Here is a 23,996-nt window from a genome sequence, read left to right on the forward strand (position 1 = left end):
ATTTACTTCCAAGTATATATGCATATGATTGGACTGTAAATGCTGCAATCCTGTACACACTTACCTGGGAGTAAAACCCACTGAACTCAGTGGGACTTACTTCAGAGTAAACCTGTATAGGATCAGACCACATAAGGATCTTTATCATGTGTTTTATTTCTATACTAATGGTCTGATCTTTTTAAAGTTTTAATGGCACTAATTTCAGTGGGAAGTTTCTGCAGTCCTCAGCATGCACATGAGAAAAATGAACTTATGTAATTCAGTGGGTTTTACTTCCGAGTAGATGGATTTGGGATTCATCTTTAACAGTTAAATCCTATGCATCTTTTTTCAGAAGTCTCATATTCAGTCTTAAGGATGAAATCCCAAGCACACTTACCTGCAAATAAGTCCACTAAACTCAATAGAACCTTTTTCTGAGCAGACCAGCATAGGCCATAGGATTATACTGCTAAGCGTGTTTAGGAATGTGGAGTGCAATCCTTTACACATTTATTCGGAAGTCGATTGCACATTGTTCAGTGGAATTTCTTCAGACTGAACCTAGGATTACAGTTTTAGATTTCTAAATTGTTAGACACATATAATTTGGGCAGTAATGGTGGTAAAACAACAATCTTATAAAGCCACTGAGAAGAGTCTTCTAGCATGCTTCCTTGTCATTCCCTGCTGATTGGGGCCTAGCAGAGTGAAAGGAGTGCCTACTTCAAACAGCCAAGTTGAGTGAGAATTCTGTAACTGCAGAAGAAGAAGAGGCAGCGAATCCTGATGAGAGCATCCCATCTACATCATCACACGGTTTGGTAGCAGCAGGAGATCAACCTGTAGAGACACTGGATTCAGTAATTCAAGCAATATCACTTGACAGTCAGAAAGGACAGTCAAATGGTGACAGCGATAGAGAAGCAGAAAGCAGTATTGACGCCTGGCCCGATTTTTCTATAACCTTAGAAGGGGGCACAGCTGTGACTATCGTAAAGGGACCCTGCACTTCCGAATTTGCCACTACACTACCCCTTTTGGGGGGGCGCATACCAGGGGCGCATGGCCAGATGCAACAGTGGGAGAAGCCATACATTGTTACAGCAAATAGGCTGTGGCCTTTTTGTTCATGCGCAATGCCATTTTAAAGCTGTGGGTGTAGGTGGGAAACCTTTGGCCCTCTAGCTGTTGCTGAACGTCAACTCCCATCATCCCTGGCCGTTGGCCATGCTTGCTGGGGCTGATGGGAGTTGTATTTCAGCAACAACTGGCAGGCCAAAAGTTCCCCACACCTGGTTTATAGGAACAAAAGAGTCCATGCACGCAGATGAAGAGCCTCCATGAATACACCAACTAAGCATGAGTTTATGCAAGCACACAAGCGATTGTGTGTGCGGATGCATGTCAAAAAATGTACATGAACACTGAGGTCTTGTCACATACCTGGCTTCAGGTTAAAAAGTAGACTGTCACCTCCACTCACTTCCCCCCGTCAGCCATCTAATTCGTTTCAGACACATCTCACATACCCCTTATGTCTATATTATTATCCGGTCAAAATATTGTTCAACACTTTGTTTTTTATTACTTAAGATTTTCCTCTTTGTCTGGTTTTGAAATCTTCTGAGAGCAAGAGGAAAGGAGGCAGCCTTGTAATTGGCCAGTATTTGTGTCAATCAATTCTGTGCAAATCTGCTTCTCCCCCTTCAAACAAAAAATGGATCCCCCCCCCCAGAGACTCATATTTGTCACTTCCACTGGTCTGAAGTTCTGCTGAAGGTTCTTTGCCTGCACCAGAAAAAAACGGTATGAAAAAGAACGGAACGGAACAGCAAACAGGAGAGAAAACACATTTTATTCTTGGATTTAGATGTTGCTTTTACAACTGAATAGCAGCATACACACAGACACACAAACCTTTAGCTTGTGTTGCAAGGGTAGCCATTAAGGTGCCCTCCAGACATTAAGGACTACCACTCCCATCAGCTCTAGCTAGCCTGGCCAACGATCTGGAATGATGGGAGGTGCGGTCCTTAGCAATTGGGGGGGGGGTATTCTGCTGGCGCAATATTTTACAAGATGCATTCACATACCATCTGTCAAGTCAAGAAAAAGAAAGATTCACATATTTTGCTTGAAGATGGCAAAAAATCCAAAAAACCCAAAAGGTAAGATTTAGGACAGAGATGGGGCACCTGGAGTCCCAACAACATCCAGAAGGCTACAGCTCCTATCAGCCCCAGCCTGCATGGACAATCATCAGGGTTGATGAGATTTGTAGTCCAGTAACAACTAAAGGGCCACAAATTCCCCATCCCTGATTTAGCAAGTACGAAGAATCTCCCTCCAAACCTGAGACACTGCTGTGGATTGTGCAGCGGGTTCCAGCCTCCCACTCTAAGGAGGGGCCTTTCTGGGCAACAGGGGACCTTGACCAGGGCCCAACCTGGCCATATGCTGGTGCCAGGCCTGCTTGCATGGATTGCAAAGACCTAATTAAGAACTGTGTGGTCTTCACCACTTTCAAGACAATACAACTGAATTAAAATTCACCAGGACCTTAGGCCAAATATATCTCTGTACTAGATTTGGTTCCTGGGAACACCAAACAAAAACTTTGCAAACTGGATTGTTGTAATGGGCAAGACTAGACTTTCTTTTCCATCCTCTCACCACGACATTTCATCTCGATTTCGGCAAAGAGATCACCCTACAAAAACAAAACAACCCGGTGCACGTAGGTCACCCCTCAAGTTTGATGAGTGGGGAATCTTACAAACCTACCTTCTGCATTTAAGGATTTCCTTTTTAAAAATGTGAAAATATCAGACTTTTTTTTAAAAAAGTTAGTGGGTTGTATCCAGCGTTAGACATGCTTAGAGCATATCTACTGAACTGGATGGATTAGGTCTGTTAATTTCAGTACGTCTGCTCACAGTAAAACTTAATTGGCTATAATCCAATAAATTTATTTTTTAATCAATTTTTTAAAAGTCCCTCATTTTAGGTGCTTACCCTCCCAAGGCAGCTTAGAAAGCAGTCGAAACAATAAAATAACAAGCTATTAAAACAACAAAATCACTAACAATCACATTAAAACAACAGCAGTCAATGGAAGCACTATTAAAACACAGTGACTTGGCTTGCATGTTACGCTAAGCCAAACTATGGCCTCTGGGAAAAGAGATGGTGGCCACTTTGCACCTCTCCCGTCATTCTGCTGCTGTGCTACACTGAGCTAAGCCATGGTTTAGCTTAGCATGTCATCTGAATGTGGACTCATGATTTAATACTATCCAGACGAACCATGAATTGTAGATTTGTCCTATAGTTTATGACTCATGGTTTGTCAGAGAGCTAAACCACCAGCCTGGGTTTGCGTAACATGCTAAGCCAAACAAAGGTTTAGCTCAGCCCGGTGCAGCTGCAGAGGGAGGAGCAAAGCGGCCACAGTCTTCTCTCGGGGAATCCCCAGGCTTGCATATTTGTACTAAGCCATGGTTTAGTGTGATATACGAACCAAACCCGTGCCGTAAAAATCGCCCCCAAACAAACTGCAATACGCAATGTTCTTAGGGCTCTTCTACAAGCCAAAAGTGGGGGCCATACATATCTCACTGCCGAGGGTACCCCAAAGATGGGGTAGCAGAATAGAAAAGGTCCTTTTCTTTTGATGGCAATGAGGGCTAGCACCTTGATATGGAGAAAAAAGAGAGAGGAGGGGAAATATCTGGAATTCTCCCTGCACAACCTTATCCATATGCATATGTATCTATTCACTCTGGTTGTTCCTCCATTTAATACAGATGTGGGAGAACCTTGGGCCCTCCAGATGCTGCCTCACACCAGGTTTAATATGTTGGTTAGATGCAAAGAGGCTCGCCATCTTAACTTACCATTTAGCTAAGCTTCTCCAGCACAGGGATCAGGCCCAGCAACTCTTTGTCCTGAGGATCTCCCGTCCATCTTGGGATCAGTACCACGTTGGATATCTTGGCAAAACAGAAACACAAGACAGCTTCCTTGGAAGGGGAACCTTTGGCCCTCCAGATGTTGTTGGGCCCCCATCAGCACCAGCCAGCATGGCCAACGATCAGCAATGATGGGAGCAGGAGCCCGACAACATCTGGAGGGTCACAACTTCCTCACCCCTGATGTAGGACAGAGCCCCAGATAAGCGGGGTTCTTTCGGGGCGGGGGAGTTGGCGGAAGAGGCTGGCACAGAACATTTGGGGCTCAATCTAGATAAGAGACTTTGAAACGGCAGCATTTTCTCTGGGCAGTTCAGGTTTCACCTGCAACACGCTGAACTGTTAGATCTGCAACCCATGCAGGGCTCACTGGTGGGGCTGATGGGAACTATAGTCCCAAACACCTTGAGGGCACCAGTTTGGCGAAGGCTGGAGTAGACATTCCTGAGCTAGATGGGTCAATGGTCTGACCTGATATAAGGCGGCTTTCTACGTTCCCACACCAAGGATTAAAGAGAACAGGAAAAGGAAGAGAAGGCAGAGCAGGTCCACAATCTCTACTGAGATTCCAGCTGCCCTATGGCCCTCCCTCAACTGTCACCGAGCAGCAGCCATTCCTTCAGGCTGCAACAGAGGGAGAGAAGGGAAGCAGGGCTCTTCCATCGGCCTCTCACTCTCCCCCTCCTTCACTATCACCTAGCAGCAGCCATTCCATCAAGCCACCTGATCTGCATCAATCCCAGCTGGCTGTTTCAAGAACTTTTAGAACCGGTGCCTGTGTTGGTTGTTCAGTATTCGCTGTGTTTAAATATCAAAACTAAATTAAAAACCAAATAGAAAGAGAGCTGCGTTGTTCCTCCTTCCCTGTCCCTTTTTCTTGAGTCTCCTGTCTTTTAGATTGTAAGCCTGAGGGGCAGAGAGTGTCTTTCCAGGGGTTGCCAACCATTTTAGGTCCGTGGGCACATTTGGATTTTTGAGCAAGTGCTGTGGTCGCCACGCCCTCTATCCACTTTCGGTAGAATTAATCCTAGCCTTGAAAAGTGCATAGAGCTGAAAGAGGAAATGGGAAAGAGTGTCACTCTTCCAACTTCCTCTTTCAGCCCTATGTTGTTTTAAAGAGTGAAAAAGGTAACCTCTCTCACCACCTCGTGATCAAGGGGATAGTGGGTGGAGGCAGGGGGCTCAGAGTTTTTGTGGACACCAAGAGAAGACCTCAAGGGCACCTTTGTGCCCATGGGCACTGCATTAGTGACCCCGGGTCTTACTTTTGTAAGTCGCTCTAAAGTTGGTTTTTTTTAAAGAAGAAGCTTTCAATAACTAAATACAGTGGTAGCTTGTATCCATTGGGACTGGTAGGGCAGAAGGCAGGGAGCCCAACAGTAGCTGGAGCCAGAGCGATTGACGGGCAGATCCAACACATTCTAGTTTTGTCCCCCCCCTCCTCCCGCCTGGTGAGTTCTATAAGAAGCAACACTCAGACTGGGGAGGAGGAAGCTGGCAGGCAGGGCAACTCCCTGGTCAACTAAGAAGGCAACTCAGTGCGCTCTGGCTGAGAATAAATACAGCCCCATTTGCCCTAATGGGCCAGCCTCCCCTGGCTAAATCCATACCTGGTAATGGAATGCTTGCCGGTCATTTGCAACGGCCACAGTTCGGTCCAGGTCTCTCTCTAACACGGAGAGATCCCTTCTGTAGGAGCCATTGCAACAGAGGCAGTCCTCTTGATACAACGGGTGCCTGCAAAGTGATGGAAATTAAGAGATTTAGGCACTGTTTCTTTCTTCTGCAAGATTGCAAAATTCAGCACAACAGCCAGGGCTTCTCCAGACAGCCTGTTTATTGAGCAGGGAGCGGGGGCAGGAGAGAGCCAAACAGCAGTGACAGGGGCAGGTGGATTATTATTATGTTTGTGTTTATTAGTTGCTTATTACCCAAAGGTCTCCAAGTGACCTACAGTGCTGCTAAACACAAAAGTAAATATATCATACCATAAAGCCAAACAATAAAGAACCACCACCACCCACATACAGCCGCAGAAAGCTTTGGCAGCACACAAATAAAAACAACCATCATCTTAGCCTATCAAATGCCTGGGGGGGAAATCTAAGTCTTTGCCTGGTGCCGAAAGGATGTCAATGAAGGCACCAGGCAGACCTCTCTGGGTGGGGAGTGTGTTCCCCTGATGGGGAGCCACAACTGAAAAGGCCCTCTCCCTTGTCACCACGCTCCGAGCCTCCCCCAGAGGGGGAACCTGGAGAAGGGCCTCAACAGAGGATCTCAGGGTCCAGGTAGGTTCCTATTGGGAGAGGCATCTCAGAAGATATTGAGACCCTGGGCTGTAAACAGCTGCATAGGTCAAAACCAGCACTTTGAATTGGGCTGGGAAGCGTACAGGCAGCCAATGTAATTGGAACAGAATTGGTTTTATATGACCTGTTTGCCTTGAATGGGCTGCTTGGGGGAGGGCAGCAAAGCCACCACAGCCACAAGGCCACCATCACCTGATCAGGTTCCTCTGTGTTCCAAGGCCCTCCAGAATTTTATCAGCATACTCTTGCTTGGCAGTGGTGAACACAAAGACCTGGAACAAAAAGACACGGGTCTTGGTTTCCTGTCAGGTCTTGGAATACCCAACGGCAGGGATGGGGAACATTTGGCCCTCTGGATGTTGCTGAACTACAGCCCCTATCATCCTTGGCCATTGGCCATGCTTGCTGGGGCTGATGGGAGTTGTAGTACAGCAACGTCGGAGGGCCAAAGGTTCCCCATCCCTGCCAGAGTGCCTAAATGGCATGCTACACATAAACGGGTGGAAGAGACTGTCAATGCCCTCATTTCTTTATTTCTTCAAGAAACAGCTTCAGAGTGGTTTGTTTCGAGTGAAGAAGCAACATGGGGAGGAGGAGTTGGCGGATAACCCTTTCCCTACCACTCCAGGGTCTCAGACAGCAGGCCTTTCCCATCATTTGCTACTTGATCCTTCTTTAACTAGAGATCGCAGGGACTGAACTTGGGACCTTCTGCATGCAAAGCAGGTGCTCTCCATGTCTTCAGAAAAAAAAATTCATATATTTGAGGAGTGTCCTCTCACACAGAGCTTGGGGAACACAGTTTGTAATGCTCTTGCAGAAATGCGAGGCTACGCTATCCCTCAGGAGCCCAAGACAGTTCTTGGATATTTAAAGAACATTTACAGAAAGTGATCTGTTAGTAGCGATTAATTTATGAACCATTGCCAAAACAATTGTAGCTAAACACTGGGGGGGGGGGAGAGAGAAGAGTAATGCACCACCTCTGATTTGAACAGATTGAGAAAATATAGTGACAATGGGAACATTCGCTTTTGTTTTTTAAGGCAACAGCAGTTAATCAGCAAAAGAGATTCATGGGAGTGAGGGAGAAACGGCCTATGTTTTGGAATGACGAGCATCAGGATAGTGTGCAACTGTCGATGCCTTCAACTTATAGTTTAAGTATTATTGTATCCTACAAACTGTTCTTGAAAAAAGAAAAAAGCTTTACACCGGCAGGATTCTGCTACATAACATCATTAAAAGAACCTGGCTGCTGGATCAAGTCAATGGCCAGTCTAGTCCAGCATCCTGTTCTCACAGTGTCCCACCAGAGGCCTTCTCCATGTGCCACTGACACACAGTAAGCGACAATCTGCTCGTAGGGCCAGGGCATTGAATTCAGCAGAATTTAGATTTGCGGCCAACTACCTCCAGCAGGGGTGGGGAACCTGTGGCCCTCCAGATGTTGCTGAACGACAACTCCCATCAGCCCCAGCAAGCATGGCCGATGGCTAGGTATGTCGTTCACCAACATCTGGAGGGTCAAAGGTTGCCCTGTCACCCGCTCTACAGGGTCTGTTAGGTTGCAAGCACTGACCTCATAGATTTTGGCAAGTGCTTCCAGGAATTCATGCACGTGGGGCCTCAGCTTCATCGAAACCTCAAAGATGACAAAAAACAAGAGCAGGAAAGCCAAATGAACGGAAGGGTTAGGCAGACCCTTCCACACCCTGTTCTGCTCTAACAGCTTGAAATCTATCCAAAAATCTGCAGTGACGCATCCCTCAGTTCTGGGTGAAATCATGTTGGTGCGTTTCATAGAATTAGAAGTGAGCTTGAAGGTCATCTAGTCCAACCCCTTGCCTAGTGCAGAATCCAAAGTATTAACGCACCGGGTTTTTTTAAAGGTCACATCCACACCATACGTAGAAGACTCTTGTACCACTTTAAACGGTGCTTGGAAATGTAGCTCTGTGAGAGGGGTCTCTTGGCACCTTAACAAACTACAGTTCCCAGTACTCTTTGGGGAAAGCCATGACTGTTTAAAGTGGTATGATTTCTGCTTTAAATGTATGTGACCACCAGTAGTGTAGTGGCAAGTTCAGAAGTGCAGGGTCTCTTTGTGTTACTCACAGCCACCCCCTTTTCTGCTGCTGGGTTGAGAATGCCTTGTTAATGCCTTCTCCCACAACAACAGACATCCCTAGGAGCCAAGAAGCATGAAACGGGAGTGTGTTAGCTACTGAGAACTGGACACAATCAGCAGGAAAGGACAAGTAAGTTAGAAGACTCTTCTCAGTGGCTAACACATTCTCCTTTCATGCTGATTGGCTCACAGGATGCTGGAGACATAGGGAACCTGCTGGGACCCTGCTCCCAAAAAACTAAAGGGTCTAAGATCCCCTGAGACCCTGGACAACTACACTCCTGGTGACCACATACACTCATGCAGCCTGATCCATACAGAACACTAACACTTACCTTCCCACTCTCTCCCACACACAGGGCACGTCTACCCCACACATTTAAAGCATTCTTATACCACTCTTAACAGTCATGGAGACTCCTGGTAACTAGATTGTTAAGGGTGCTGGGAATGGTAGCCCCGTGACAGGTGTGGGGAACCTTTGGCCCTCCAGATGTTACTGAACTACAATATCCATCATCCCTGGCCACTGGCTGTGCTTGCTGGGCCTGATGGGAGTTGTAGTTCAGCAACAGCTGGAGGGCCAAAGGCTCCCCACTCCTGCCCTAGGGAAAACCCCAGTGCTCATTTCGGCTTGAAAAAGCCAACAAAACCACACACTCTGGCTCTGAAGGCAAACATGCACAGTCCGGAATACATAGGGGAAAGCCAACTGTAGCTTTGAGTGGTGAGGGATGGGACCTCTGCACATACTCAGAGGCACTCCTGTTTCCATTTCAGGGCTCAGCCCTGGTGAAAAGATGGACTCCAAGAATACCAACCTGATAGGACTTATCCAGGAAATAGGTGGTGAATGCCGACGCATCATCCCAGAGAGCTGTCAGGGAGGACACCGCCAAAGTCCCTTCCTGCAGGGGACCCTGATGAGACAAAGATGGCAGTCAAAAATGAACAGAGGTAATGCTAAAAACCAAACAACCAGATGAACCCACCTCCGTATAACATCCAAGAAGCGACAGGAAGGTTAACATAAGCAGCTCCAATACAACTGCACCCAACCTCTCCCAAATGCTCAAGTGAATAGCCTGACCTTGGTGCCAGAATTAGAGCAATGACATAGGACCACAGAATTGCAGTCAACAAAGTCCTACTCTGAGTAGACCCACTGAAATTAATGAACCCAAGTTTAGTTGTTATGTGCCTTCAAGTCGACTACGACTTATGGCGACCCTATGAATCTGTGACCTCCAAGAGCATCTGTCGTGAACCGCCCTGTTCAGATCTTGTAAGTTCAGGTCTGTGGCTTCCTTTATGGAATCAATCCATCTCTTGTTTGGCCTTCCTCTTTTTCTACTCCCTTCTGTTTTTCCTATTGTGTGTATCGTACAACTTTGGACTCTCCTTTCGCATCTGTGCGCATCAGCCATGTGTATTAACTTCAGTGGGTCCATTCCAAGTAGGACTAGCGCTGAATACCACCCATAGGAAGCTGACTTATACAGAGAGAGACCCATTGGCGTCCTCCTAATTCACTATTGTCTACACTGACTGGCAGCAGCTCTGCAGGGTTCCAGACAGGAGTCTTTCCCAGCCTACCTGGAGATGTTGGGGATTGAAGCTGAGACCTTCTGCATGCAAAGCAGATGCTCCACCACTGAGCTCCAACCCCTCCAAATGGTGCCAAAGGGGTCTCTGATGGGAGCGCTTTCCATAGCTGGGGTGCTGTTGTGGGAAAGGCCCTCTCTCACATCTCCACATCATGTACATCTCCCACAGGTGGAATGTGGAGGACAGACCCATAGCAGGAACATATAGGGAGAGACGCTCCCACAAGTATCAAGGTCCCGAGAGGTTTAGGGCTTTCATAATCATCACTAACACCTTGAAATTGAACCAGAATCATACTGACAGCCAGTGCAGCTCCTTTAGGGCCATTGTTATATGGTCCTTATGTGAAGTTCTGGCTGCTGCATTCTGTGCTAGCAGCAGTTTTGATATTGCCTTTAAGGGGAGCTCCACGTAGAGCATATTGCAGTAATCTAATCTCAACATAGCCTTCCCTGTTGTAGAGCAGTTTTCCTCCTCCCCAAAGCAAAACTGAACTTTCCTCAGAGAAGTTGGAATGTTTGCCAACATTCACTTCCTGACTCTCCTCACAGAGCTACAGTTCCCAGGAGCCTTAACAAGCAACAGTTCCCAGGATTCTTGGGGGTGGGGAGAGAACATGCTTTAAAAGGTATGGTGTGTACACAGTCTGAGTCAGCGACTAGTGTTTCTGAAGGCCTTCTTTGAAGAATGTGCAGAGGGTGATGGGCCAGCATAACACTGTCTCCCTCTATAGTACTATTCCCTGGTAGGCGCCATGGCTGCTGCTCCCTCCATACATCTATATTCATCTGGATGAATAACTGAGTGAGGGGTAGATAGTATGCCATCCATAAGGGCAGGAGTGGGCAACCTCAGGCTTGGGAGCCAAATGCAGCTGCCCAGGCCTCTCTAGCCAGCCCTCAGGACTTTGTGCAGGCCACACCCCTCATGGCACCTGCTCTGTGCCCTCCATTAGATATTTTACCTGGCTGGAATGTGTCCTTGAACTGTGATAATACCTCTTGCTTGCCTGGAGGGAGGAGGGGGATGTCTGGCCACGCCCACTTTTTCCACACCCAGTACTGATATGTGGCCCTAAAAGGGTTGATCACAAGAGAATGCAACTCTCCAGCTGAAAAAGTCCCCCATCCTTGCCTTAAGGGGACAGATATGGTGCAGGGGTAAATAACGGCTGACCCATTTCATAATTGCAATTACCAAGGCTGGCACCAGACTGCCCTGAGCCTGGGTTGTCATGCTCCCCAACACCGCCTCCCAATGCAGGCAGCGTGGGCTTAAATAGGCCCTTCTGCTGCACCGCCTATGTTGGCGCATCAGCATGCTGTGCACACACACCTGCCAATAGCCAAGATGGCGGCAGGGGTAGGGTTGCCATATTGCCCGGTTAGCCGGGTTTTACCCGGATTCTATGCATGCCACCCGGCGCCCGGCTAGCCCCTTACGTGGCCCGGATTCTCAGCTTTAATTTTTAAAAAAATTAAGTTTCTAGGTGGTCCGGTTCTCGAGATATGCATAAAAACGTCAGCCGCCCCCCCGACTGTTAAATCTTTCTTTAAACAGTACTGTATACTATAGCACTTCGAAGCTTTAACCCCGCCCGTTCAGGATTGCAGCCAATCAGGCATTGTGTTTCAGTTTCATTGACCTGAGGCAGTGTCTAGAAAACAAAATGGTGGTTTCACCCCGTTTATCTGAAAACCTCAAAAATTGGGTAAGTATATACATTTCAGTTTTTTTGCAGTTTTTTTCCCTTTGCAGGAAGGGATTCTGAGGAACTGAGACAAATAGTGGTAACGAGAGAGGAAGTTCTAGGCTTAATGGACAATATAAAAACTGACAAATCACCGGGCCCGGATGGCATCCACCCGAGAGTTCTCAAAGAACTCAAATGTGAAATTGCTGATCTGCTAACTAAAATATGTAACTTGTCCCTCGGGTCCTCCTCCGTGCCTGAGGACTGGAAAGTGGCAAATGTAACGCCAATATTCAAAAAGGGATCCAGAGGGGATCCCGGAAATTACAGGCCAGTTAGCTTAACTTCTGTCCCTGGAAAACTGGTAGAAAGTATTATTAAAGCTAGATTAACTAAGCACATAGAAGAACAAGCCTTGCTAAAGCAGAGCCAGCATGGCTTCTGCAAGGGAAAGTCCTGTCTCAGTAACCTATTAGAATTCTTTGAGAGTGTCAACAAGCATATAGATAGAGGTGATCCAGTGGACATAGTGTACTTAGACTTTCAAAAAGCGTTTGACAAGGTACCTCACCAAAGACTTCTGAGGAAGCTTAGCAGTCATGGAATAAAAGGAGAGGTCCTCTTGTGGAGAAGGAATTGGTTAAGAAGCAGAAAGCAGAGAGTAGGAATAAACGGACAGTTCTCCCAATGGAGGGCTGTAGAAGGTGGAGTTCCTCAGGGATCGGTATTGAGACCTGTACTTTTCAACTTGTTCATTAATGACCTAGAATTAGGAGTGAGCCGTGAAGTGGCCAAGTTTGCTGACGACACTAAATTGTTCAGGGTTGTTAAAACAAAAAGGGATTGTGAAGAGCTCCAAAAAGACCTCTCCAAACTGAGTGAACGGGCGGAAAAATGGCAAATGCAATTCAATATAAACAAGTGTAAAATTATGCATATTGGAGCAAAACATCTGAATTTCACATATACGCTCATGGGGTCTGAACTGGCGGTGACCGACCAGGAGAGAGACCTCGGGGTTGTAGTGGACAGCACGATGAAAATGTCGACCCAGTGTGCGGCAGCTGTGAAAAAGGCAAATTCCATGCTAGCGATAATTAGGAAAGGTATTGAAAATAAAACTGCCGATATCATAATGCCATTGTATAAATCTATGGTGCGGCCGCATTTGGAATACTATGTACAGTTCTGGTCGCCTCATCTCAAAAAGGATATTATAGAGTTGGAAAAGGTTCAGAAGAGGGCAACCAGAATGATCAAGGGGATGGAGCGACTCCCTTACGAGGAAAGGTTGCAGCATTTGGGGCTTTTTAGTTTAGAGAAAAGGCGGGTCAGAGGAGACATGATAGAAGTGTATAAAATTATGCATGGCATTGAGAAAGTGGATAGAGAAAAGTTCTTCTCCCTCTCTCATAATACTAGAACTCGTGGACATTCAAAGAAGCTGAATGTTGGAAGATTCAGGACAGACAAAAGGAAGTACTTCTTTACTCAGCGCATAGTTAAACTATGGAATTTGCTCCCACAAGATGCAGTAATGGCCACCAGCTTGGACGGCTTTAAAAGAAGATTAGACAAATTCATGGAGGACAGGGCTATCAATGGCTACTAGCCATGATGGCTGTGCTCTGCCACCCTAGTCAGAGGCAGCATGCTTCTGAAAACCAGTTGCCGGAAGCCTCAGGAGGGGAGAGTGTTCTTGCACTCGGGTCCTGCTTGCGGGCTTCCCCCAGGCACCTGGTTGGCCACTGTGAGAACAGGATGCTGGACTAGATGGGCCACTGGCCTGATCCAGCAGGCTCTTCTTATGTTCTTATGTTTTCCTCTTGTGTGCAGGAGTCAGATCTTGGGCAGTGTTTTGAAAACCTTCCCAATGCTTGCTTTTTGTAAAAGCAATGCTAATCCCATATGCCCAGAGTAAATCCCATTGAATTCAATAGGACTTACTTTTGAGTAGACATGGTTATGAATGTGCTGAAAATCAATGGGACTTTGGAGTGAATGTAAAAAAGAATTGTGTTTGTGTTCTAACTCTTTCTGCCCCCTTCTCCAGTCCTATTTTAAAGCAAGTAGGCAGGGCTTACTTAGCTATTACAGTTTTTATTCTGTAGGAAACTAATACTGATTTTTTTAAAACTAATACTGATTTTTCTGCAATGACCAACTGGTTTGACAATAAACTATTATATGGGCTGTATGTATTTATACATCTGCAGTGTGTGCGTGTGTGTGTATGGAGTCTTTCCAACACCCCTGTGAGGTAGGGTTGTTGGAAACCAAGGCAGCTCACAACAAGAAATAAAGCCATTTAAAATCCAATAACCATAAAAACAAGTATAAACAGTTGCAAAACAGCGTAAAGTGGCATGATTCAGAATTTTGGGTTGTGTGAATGAAGTTGCTTATCACTTGAGGTTGCATTTCTGTCCCTGTTTGAGTAAGCCCCACTGAATACACTGGGACTTGCTTCTGAATAAATAAACCTAGGATTGCACTATAAATATCTTTACAGTTTGTGTAAATAATAAATATATTTGATAGTCATGCTTATGTAAATATTTCTTCATTTATCATATTTTTGGTTAGGAATCCTGACTGGTTGTGAGATGCTTAGTTTTTTGCCTTACTCATAGGAATCTTGTTGTGGTTGTTATGGTATTACATTTAGGAAAGTGTTACTGCCTTCTGTGTTTTTTTTTCCTATTTGCATTTCACTTATCTTTAACCTCACTCTGTTACAGCCATAGAAGCAACAGCAGCATATGCAAGATAATTAACTCCCATTAGTGATAAGAACAAGAATTTATAATTATTATTTCAATTAAAACAAGAGGCTTATCAATACTTTGAAGAAGACCAGATATTTATTTTGTTTCTGAGCCCAGGACTGGGTCTTTCATGATGCCGGAGGGGGGGGGGGAGCAGGAGAGTAGTCGATAAGACAGACATCCTGGCATTGATAATCTAATTAGCAAGGTATGTGTGGGGTTGTTGCACACTTCCAGGCCCAGTTTCATTTTGAGTATGGAGGTGGAACCTGTGTAGATATGGTTGATCAAAGGGAGAAGAAATTTTGAGTTAAGCAAAGCTCTGCTTTTATAAAACCTAAGAAACATACAGATACTTTGAATGTCTGAGTGTCTGCACCAGTGGAATACTGGAGGAACTTGTAAAACTTGCTGCAACAGTATTTAGAACTGAGTATGTGGTGTGAAAGACTCCTTTTCCTAACGTTTTGGCTTCTTGTTTTTCTCCACCCACCACATCTTTGAAATATATCGTATATGGTTAACCGTACTGCTGCCCTGACTTACTTTATGTTTGTTGCTATTTTGTGTTTTTATTATGTTTTTATATTGATTATATATTTTTATTGTTTTTATTATATTTGTAAGCTGTGCTCAGCTTTGTTTTTAACAGCAAAAAGGCAGGATATAAATTCTCTTAATCAATCAATAAATACTCCATAGTGTTGGAAACTAGAGTCTAGGCATTTAAGGATGAAAATGTTGCTTTTAAAAAAAAGGTTTCTCACATCTTTCCCCAGCTTTTGGTGGTAATTCCTAGGCACAAAAACAAAACAACTGGACAATCCAAATATTAATATGCAAATATTTGCATAATATGCAAATAATATGCAAATACTTCACATAATATGCAAATTAACCTGCCCGGATTTGTGGAACTGGAATATGGCCACCCTAGGCAGGGGCATCAACCCCTTAGGGATGGGCCTGTTTAAGTCTGCACTGCTTGCATCGGGGGATGTTGCCTGGGAGAGAGGAGCTCCCACTGGGAGTGATTCACCCCATGAGCTGATGACGCCACAGATCGCAGAGCGGGAGCTCCATTCTCCCAGCCTATAGAGGGGCCTTTCCTCAGCCAGTGCCTGACTAGGCCACCTCATGGTGCCCAGCCTGCAAGCTACTATTATTTCTTGGCTGAACTTTTCTTTAAAAAGCTGTATTCATTCATAACTGATAGCTGGTGCCAGTTGGGATGTATGCTGATGATTTAGTTCTGCTGTCAGTTAAACCATCAAGTCTGCGATGAATAAAATGCTGCTATGAACATATGAGATCAGGGGTTAGAAGCTGAAGTTCTTTTTGTCAGGCTTTGAATGCTAACTGAATTGGAAGCTTGATTGTTTATGTTGTTTCAGGCATTTTCCTTTTATCTGTATTGTATGGAGTGGCCTAGGGCTATAAGCAATAAACTTTGATTGTGTTGTAACTGATAGCTCATACATACCTGGCCATGTGGAAAGGAGACTGTTTTAAACCATTCCACATGCCTACTGTCACCAGTAATGGACTGTTCACGTACAGCACTTTAATCAGTTTTTCTTCATCTCAATACAAGTCTTTTTTCTCTTGTGGTGGGATTTGTGGGTGGCCTAGGGGAGACACACATGGCTCAACACATGGAGCCATTTGTGGTGGCCATAATGCGTTGATCACTTTGATGGCTGTAGAAGGTCCGTATCTTAATGGCAGAGCCCTTACCTTCATGTAAAAGGCGGCAGGTTCAACCCCGAGCACCTCCTGAAATTTATTTATTTATTAAATTTATTAGTCGCCCATCTGGCTGGCTGTCCAGCCACTCTGGGCGATGTACAAAATAAAAACATACAAATACATTAAAACATTAAACATCTCAACAATAATAATAAAACCTAACCCACCCCAAAAGCCTGCCTGAAGAGCCAGGTCTTCAAGAGGTGGGAGAGATGGCAAAGTTCACACATTTATTAATCTATTGCAATGGTTCCCAACCTTTATGAGTACGAGACTCCCTTCGCAACCTCAAAATTTTTTGTGACCCCCACATGCTAATTGTTGTAATGGTAGTCTCTGTTAATTGAAAAAATGCATAATAAAGTGTTAAATAATGTCACTTTTTATTAATCACAACAACAAATGATGATGATGATGATGATGATATTTATTATCTGCCATTCACCAGAAGGTCTCAGGGCAGGTTACAGCAATGTAAACAACTTTTAACAAATTTTGCAGGAAATGAAAGGAAGGAGATAAAAGTGGTGAACAGAGCCTGGTTGATGCCAGGGTATTTGGACTCTGGTTTTAAGTGTTCCACCTATATACAACGATGCCTGCAGCATTCAGTTCAGGAAGCTCCATATGACAACAACAACAACATGTCTAATAGACAGAATGTCAACAGGTAAAGTTTTCCCCATAACTGTATTTCCCTTCTAGAAAAGACTTAATTTAATTTTTTTTTAATTTCTGCCTGCCACACAGCTGTTAAAGGCACAAAAGCCCTGCTATCCCCCAATGCCAACCCTAAACCATGAAAAGAACTCAAGAGTAAAAACAACAAAATTTTGGGCAACTTATATTTTAAAATATATAAAATATATATTTAAGATTAACATATACAACTGTACAAAAACACACTCAAAGCCTTAGATGAAATGGAAATGGACTGCCTTCAAGTCGATCCTGACTTATGCCTACCTATGAAGAGGGTTTTCATGGTAAGCGGTGTTCAGAGGGAGTTTACCATTGCCTCCCTCTGAGGCGAGGCCTCCCCTCTCCAGCTGGCTAGGGCTTGCTCAGCTAGCCACAGCTGCACAAGCCAGCCCCTTCCTTGTCCGCAACTACCAGCTGGGGGGCAACTGGCCTCCTTGGGACTATGCAGCTTGCCCATGGCTGCACAGTTGGCAGGGCATGTAACCCCTGAGCCACTCACTGTGGGGTGATCTTTAGCTGGCCCTTGACACCCAGGAGACGTGAGCGGGGATTTGAACTCACAGACTCTGGACTCCCAGCCAGGCTCTCCTCAAAGAGTACCAGCTGTATTCAAAGCCTTGATAAACAGCAACAAAAATACACTGAGCTTGCGCAATTTCACGTTTTTTAAACTTGCCTTACCCATCATTTTTTTTTGCTCACTTACTGCCTTGGGTCAGCCACTAACTCTCAGCCTAACCTACTTCATACAACTGTTGCTCCACTGAATTCTATAGGATTTACTTCTGAGTAGACCTGGTTAGGCTTTCAGCCTAAGTCCCACTGCAGTCTCCCTTCCTGAGCTAGCCAGGGTGGTCTCGGGGTTGGTGTTGGAATCACCTAGATTTGTTGTACTAGGGGACTTCAACATCCATGCCGAGACCGCTCTGGCGGGAGTGGCTCAGGATTTCATGGCCTCCATGACAACCATAGGTCTGTCCCAAGTAATATCTGGTTCCACTCATGCTGCTGGCCACACTCTGGACCTTGTGTTCTGTGCTGGAAGGGATGATGGTGATCTTGGTGTGGAGGAACTCTCTGTAGTTCCGTTGTCATGGACAGATCACTACCTGGTGGGGTTTAGACTCACTGGGACTCAAAACCTCTGCAGGGGTGGGGGACTGATTAGGATGGTCCACCCCAGGAGGCTGATGGATCCAGATGGTTTCCTGAGAGCTCTTGGGGTTTTTCCTGTCACCTCGGCAGGCAATTCTGTTGAAGCTCTGGAATGGGGAAATGGCCTGGGTGGTGGACATGATCGCTCCTGAGCGTCCCCTCTCACGGAATGGAGCCAAACCAGCCCCCTGATTTACCAGAGAGCTGATGGTGATGAAACAAATGAGATGGAGACTAGAGCGACGTTGGCGGAAGACTCGGAGCGAGTCTGACCGAACACGGGCTAGAGCCTATCTGAAGGCCTACTCCATGGCAGTGCGGGCAGCAAAGAAATTATTCTTTTCAGCCACCATCGTGTCTGCGGGGAGCCGACCAGCAGAGCTGTTTCGAGTGGTCAGGGGTCTCCTACATTCTGGCCTCCGAGAGGGTAATATAGACCACTCATCAGCCCGCTGTCAAGAATTTCCACAGCACTTTGCAGACAAAATTGTTCAGATTCGTTCCGACTTGGATGCTATAGTTGATACAGGCTCAGTGGATGTAACTTTGGCTCCTGCTTGTCCAATCATAATGGATTCTTTTCAACTTGTACAACCTGAGGATGTGGACAGGATCCTTGGAGAGGTGAGGCTCACCACATGTCTGTTAGACCCTTGCCCTTCCTGGCTTATTAAAAGTGCCAGAGGGGGCCTAGCCGAGTGGGTGAAGGAAGTGGTCAATGCCTCCCCACAACAAGGCACAGTTCCAATGTGCCTAAAGGAGGCAGTTGTAAGGCCTTTGTTGAAAAAGCCCTCCCTGGACCCCTCTATTATGGATAATTATTGGCCAGTGTCTAATATCCCATTCCTGGGCAAGGTAATAGAGCGTGTGGTGGCCTCCCAACTACAGGGATTCCTGGATGAAACGGATTATCTAGATCCATTTCAGTCTGGTTTCAGACCTGGTTATGGGACGGAGACAGCTTTGGCCACCTTGGTAGATGACCTACGCAGAGAACTGGACAAGGGGAGTGTGTCCCTGTTGGTTCTGTTGGACCTCTCAGCGGCTTTTGATACCATCGACCATGGTATCCTTCTGGGTCGCCTTACCGGGATGGGACTTGGGGGCATCGTTTTATGATGGCTCCATTCCTTCCTGGAGGGTCGAACCCAGAAGGTGGTGCTGGGGGATTCCTGTTTGACTCCTTGGCCGTTGGCCTGTGGGGTCCCTCAGGGTTCAGTTTTGTCCCCCATGCTATTTAATATCTACATGAAACCGCTGGGAGAGGTTGTCCGGAGGTTTGCGGTTCGGTGCCATCAGTATGCAGATGACACCCAACTCTACTTCTCCTTTCCACCTAATTCCAAGGAAACTGTCTCGGTTCGAAACCAGTGTCTGATAGCAGTGGTGGACTGGATGAGGGCGAACAAGCTGAAGCTTAATCCAGACAAGACAGAGGTGCTCCTAGTCACTTGAAAGGCGGATCAGGGAATAGGGGTTCAGCCTGTGCTGGATGGGGTTACACTCCCCCTGAAGATGCAGGTTTGCAGTTTGGGTGTACTCCTGGACTCAGCCTTAAACCTGGAGGCCCAGGTTTCTGCGGTGGCCAGAAATGCTTTTGCACAGTTAAGACTAGTGCGCCAACTGCACCCGTTCCTGGAGTCGTCTGATCTGGCTATGGTGACACATGCCTTAGTTACATCCTGCTTAGACTACTGTAACACGCTCTACGTGGGGCTGCCTTTGAAGACTGTTCGGAAACTTCAGTTGGTGCAACGAGCTGCAGCCAGAATGTTAACTGGGGCTGGTTACAGGGACCATACAACTCTCCTGCTGCAACAGCTCCACTGGCTGCCAGTCTGTTTCCGGACACAATTCAAAGTGCTGGTTATGACCTATAAAGCCCTATTCGGCTTAGGTCCAGGCTATTTGTCAGACTGTATCTCCCTATATGAACCTGCCCGGGCCCTGAGATCTTCAGGAGAGACCCACGATCCCAACACCTTCACAAGTGCGACTGGTGGGGACACGAGATAGGGCCTTTTCGGTGGCTGCCCCTAGGCTCTGGAACTCCCTCCCTAGGGAGGCAAGAATGGCCTCCTCTGTGCAGTCTTTCCGCTGACAGCTAAAGACTTTTTTCTTCCGGCAGGCCTTTGGAACTGAAGGTTTAAAGGGTAGTGACTGAAGAGGATGCTGTATGTTATTGTTTTACTTGTATGCTCCTAAACTGGGTTGCAGTATTTTAAGAGTAAGTGGTTTTAACGTCTTAATAGTTTAATCCTGTTTTAATGCTGATTTTATGTTTATATGTTTTATATTTTTATAGGTTCTTAATGATATGTACTTATTTTTATCTGGAAGCCGCCTTGAGTTCCAGTTTGGAAAAAGGGCGGGGTATAAATAAAGATAATAATAATAATAATAATAATAATAATAATAATAATAATAATAATAATAATAATAATAATAATAATAATAATAATAATAATAATAATAATAATAATACCTTGTATTATAGACATACATTTTTACTTCCTGTAACCAGAATGATGCATCTTTGTACTATAAAGCCCCATACTCCCCCCAAGTAGTACAGCTTCAAAGTTTCAGCAGAATCTTAAGTCTGGTCTCATTACTACAATTTGATTTACCTGGAAGTAAGCCCCATTAAATATGAAGAGACTTACTTCTGTGTAGACATTTGTACATTGTACTATAAGTTAACTATACAGTGAATTTTTAATGAGTGTCCAGGTATACATTAGTGGGGGGACATTCCAGGACTGCATTCCATTAATTCTACAACAAAGGCTCTTACCATATATGCAGCGAGAAATGCCAGACATCCAAGCTGGATTTTGAAAGTGAAGAGGCACCAGAGATCATATCGCAAACATACGTTGGATAATGGAACGGAGCAAGGAATTTCAGAAGAAAATCACCCTGTGCTTTATAGACTACAGCAAAGCCTTTGACTGTGTAGATCATGAAAAACTATGGAATGCTTTAAAAGAAATGGGGGTGACACAGCATCTGATTGGCAAGACAATTGGACAAGAGGCTACTGTAAGGACAGAATATGGAGAACCTGATTGGTTCCCCATCGGAAAGGGTGTGAGACAGGGGTGTATTTTATCACCTTATTTGTGTAATCTGTACGCAGAACATATAATACGGAAAGAGGGATTGGACCAAGATGAAGGAGGTGTGAAAATTGGAGGGAGAAACATCAATAATTTAAGATATGCAGACAATGCCATACTCTTAGCAGAAACCAATATTGATTTGAAACAAATACAGATGAAAGTTAAAGAGGAAAGCACAAAAGCAGGACTACAGCTGAACATCAAAAAGACTAAAGTAATGACAACAGAAGATTTATGCAACTTTACAGTTGACAATGAGGACATTGAACTTGTCAAGGATTATCAATACCTCGGCACAGTCATTAACCAAAATGGAGACAATAGTCAAGAAATCAGAAGAAGGCTAGGACTGGGGAGGACAGCTGTGAGAGAACTAGAAAAGGTCCTCAAATGCAAAGATGTATCACTGAACACCAAAGTCAGGATCATTCAGACCATGGTATTCCCTATCTCTATGTATGGATGTGAAAGTTGGACAGTGAAAAAGGCAGATAAGAGAAAAATCAACTCATTTGAAATGTGGTGCTGGAGGAGAGCTTTGCACATACCATGGACTGCGAAAAAGACAAATAATTGGGTGTTAGAACAAATTAAACCAGAACTGTCACTAGAAGCTAAAATGATGAAACTGAGGTTATCATACTTTGGACACATCATGAGAAGACATGATTCACTAGAAAAGACAATAATGCTGGGAAAAACATCAGGCAGTAAAAAAAGGGGAAGGCCAAACAAGAGATGGATTGATTCCATACAGGAAGCCACAGACCTGAACTTACAAGATCTGAACAGGGTGGTTCATGACAGATGCTCTTGGAGGTCGCTGATTCATAGGGTCGCCATAAGTCATAATCGACTTGAAGGCACATAGCAATAACAAAAAAACCCTCCCCGGGGGCCAGTACTTGGAATCAAAGAGCAAGTTGCTTTTTCCTCTTGTATAGAAGTACACCTGCCAGAGATGATGTGTACAGCCAGAGCCAATCAGCTTGATCTTCCCTCACTGCCGCTGACAAAGGGGGGGGGGAGGACAGTAAAGCTTGAATAAGCCCAGCTGGCCCCTTCTCTTGATGCTGGCTGGAAGGAAGGAGGTGGAAGTGGTTTGCGTGCACACACAGTGCACGGTTGCAAGTTGGTGGTGCACAGACCAGCCATTAATTATTTTTTAAAATTAATAAATAATTCTTCTGAACTGTTCCCTTGGATCTTTGCGATCTCCCTGAGATGACTTTGTGACCCCCCCAAGTTGGGAATCAATGATCTATTGTTTATTAAACCATGGCTTAGCTTTACATGTGAACCCATCCCAACAGCTTTGTTTATTAACTATGGTTAAAAATCACTTGTTAACCAAGATATGCAGTTGGCTTTTAAACCATAATAGATATTAAGCATAACTTAGCATTACATGCAAATCCAGACCTCATCCTTAACTATGGTTAGGGAGCCATCGCCATCCAAAAGCTACAGATCTGCAAATTAACAAATTGCTCTCAAGGCTTGGCTGCTCTCACTAGTGCTTTTAACTATTCTGTGACATAATAAACCAAGGTTTAAGTGATTATCTGCCAGAGGCCTCAGCTTTAGCTATGGTTTATTAACTGTGGTTAATATTAATCCTGATCTAGCATTATGTGTGAACGAGACATGGTCAGAGTAGACAAGCTAAACAGAACAGCCTGATTCAGTAGCTTGATTTGGCTCAGATGCAGTGGACGGTAGTCACAGGAATCCGTACTGCAAACTTACTCATAAATTATTTCTCTAATCTCATAATCACAATTCAATTCTGGCAATTTTTCAAGAGAAATCTTGGTGTTTGTTTAAACTCCATGTGAAAAAAGGACCAGTTTCTACTCTCTTTCGATGTTCTTTGCTGCTCTAGGGCAGCAGCATTTCAACTGCCTACCCACTACTTGGAGTCAACAAAAGAGCAAGTTGCTTTTTTCTCTTATATAGAAGTACAGTACACTTGTCAGAGATGACGTGTACATTCAGGCAGTATACATATTTCTGCTACAGAGCACACTGCATGCAGGGATGTAATTAATTTTTGCAATTGCATATGTAAAACCAAACAAATAAGCAGTTTTCCCACACACATTGTGTAATTTTTTAATGCTGTAACTCTGATGAAAAATAATGTAAGGCCCATTTACAATTCCAAAATTAAAGCCCAGTTCAGTGATATCTGAAAACTAAGTTTGGAAACTATCTATTGATTCATTAAATCTGTTGGTTGCTTTTCCATAGAAACTGTGCTCAAAGCAACGTTCAAAAATAAAAGAATGAAAAAATACAGAAACTGCACAAAAATCCAAAGGCATAGAATGTAAATATTAAAAATGCTTAAAAGTTAAGAGCTCTAAAAAACTAAGAATTAACTACGTAAACTGTCATCACCAACCTTCCAAGGACCACATACCAATGGTGGCCGAGTTCTCAGGCAAAAGTGAGCAGAGTAACAAAAGTGCATTTTCCTTTTGTACAGTAGGCTAGTTTCTATTCACACTACACAGCCCTCTCTATTCTCTAATTGTAAAGGAGGGACGTTACACTTCTATCACACTTCTGATTCCGATCTTGTCCTGACAGGGAAGCTCATAGAATGAAATGAACAAGTTGTTAAAAGAAAGGCTTCATAGCAGTCAATGCAGTGCAGAGCCTGAAAAGAATCCTGCGGTGTGGGTAGTCAAGCCTATCGCTTCTTCGCCTATCTCTATGGTTCGTCATTTCGAAGCTCAGACGGAAAGAGATGACCTGGAAGCAGATTATAGCTTCACGTAGGCTCCGCCCCTCC

The 23,996-nt window shown here is 44.9% G+C and overlaps 1 protein-coding gene across 3 annotated transcripts; it reads right to left on the reverse strand.

The window, feature by feature from the left end:
* On the reverse strand, positions 1–23,918 carry LOC133384306 (CTD small phosphatase-like protein 2-B). Of its 3 annotated transcripts, none has more exons than XM_061626223.1 (7): positions 23,604–23,918; positions 9,218–9,316; positions 7,848–7,910; positions 6,458–6,537; positions 5,567–5,693; positions 3,882–3,977; positions 1–825 (listed from the first exon to the last, which is right to left on the reverse strand). In XM_061626223.1, the coding sequence occupies exons 1-6, from the start codon at positions 23,670–23,672 to the stop codon at positions 3,885–3,887; spliced, it is 531 nt and encodes a 176-aa protein (XP_061482207.1). In that variant the 5' UTR covers positions 23,673–23,918; the 3' UTR covers positions 1–825; positions 3,882–3,884. The 3 variants fall into 3 exon arrangements, with proteins under 3 accessions (XP_061482207.1, XP_061482209.1, XP_061482208.1); XM_061626224.1 differs by lacking the exon at positions 1–825 and adding an exon at positions 2,621–2,695; XM_061626225.1 differs by lacking the exon at positions 7,848–7,910.
* Between the last annotated feature and the right edge of the window lie 78 nt (positions 23,919–23,996).

This window comes from Rhineura floridana, chromosome 4, assembly GCF_030035675.1.
Source record: "Rhineura floridana isolate rRhiFlo1 chromosome 4, rRhiFlo1.hap2, whole genome shotgun sequence".
Classification (NCBI taxonomy): Eukaryota; Metazoa; Chordata; class Lepidosauria; order Squamata; family Rhineuridae; genus Rhineura; species Rhineura floridana.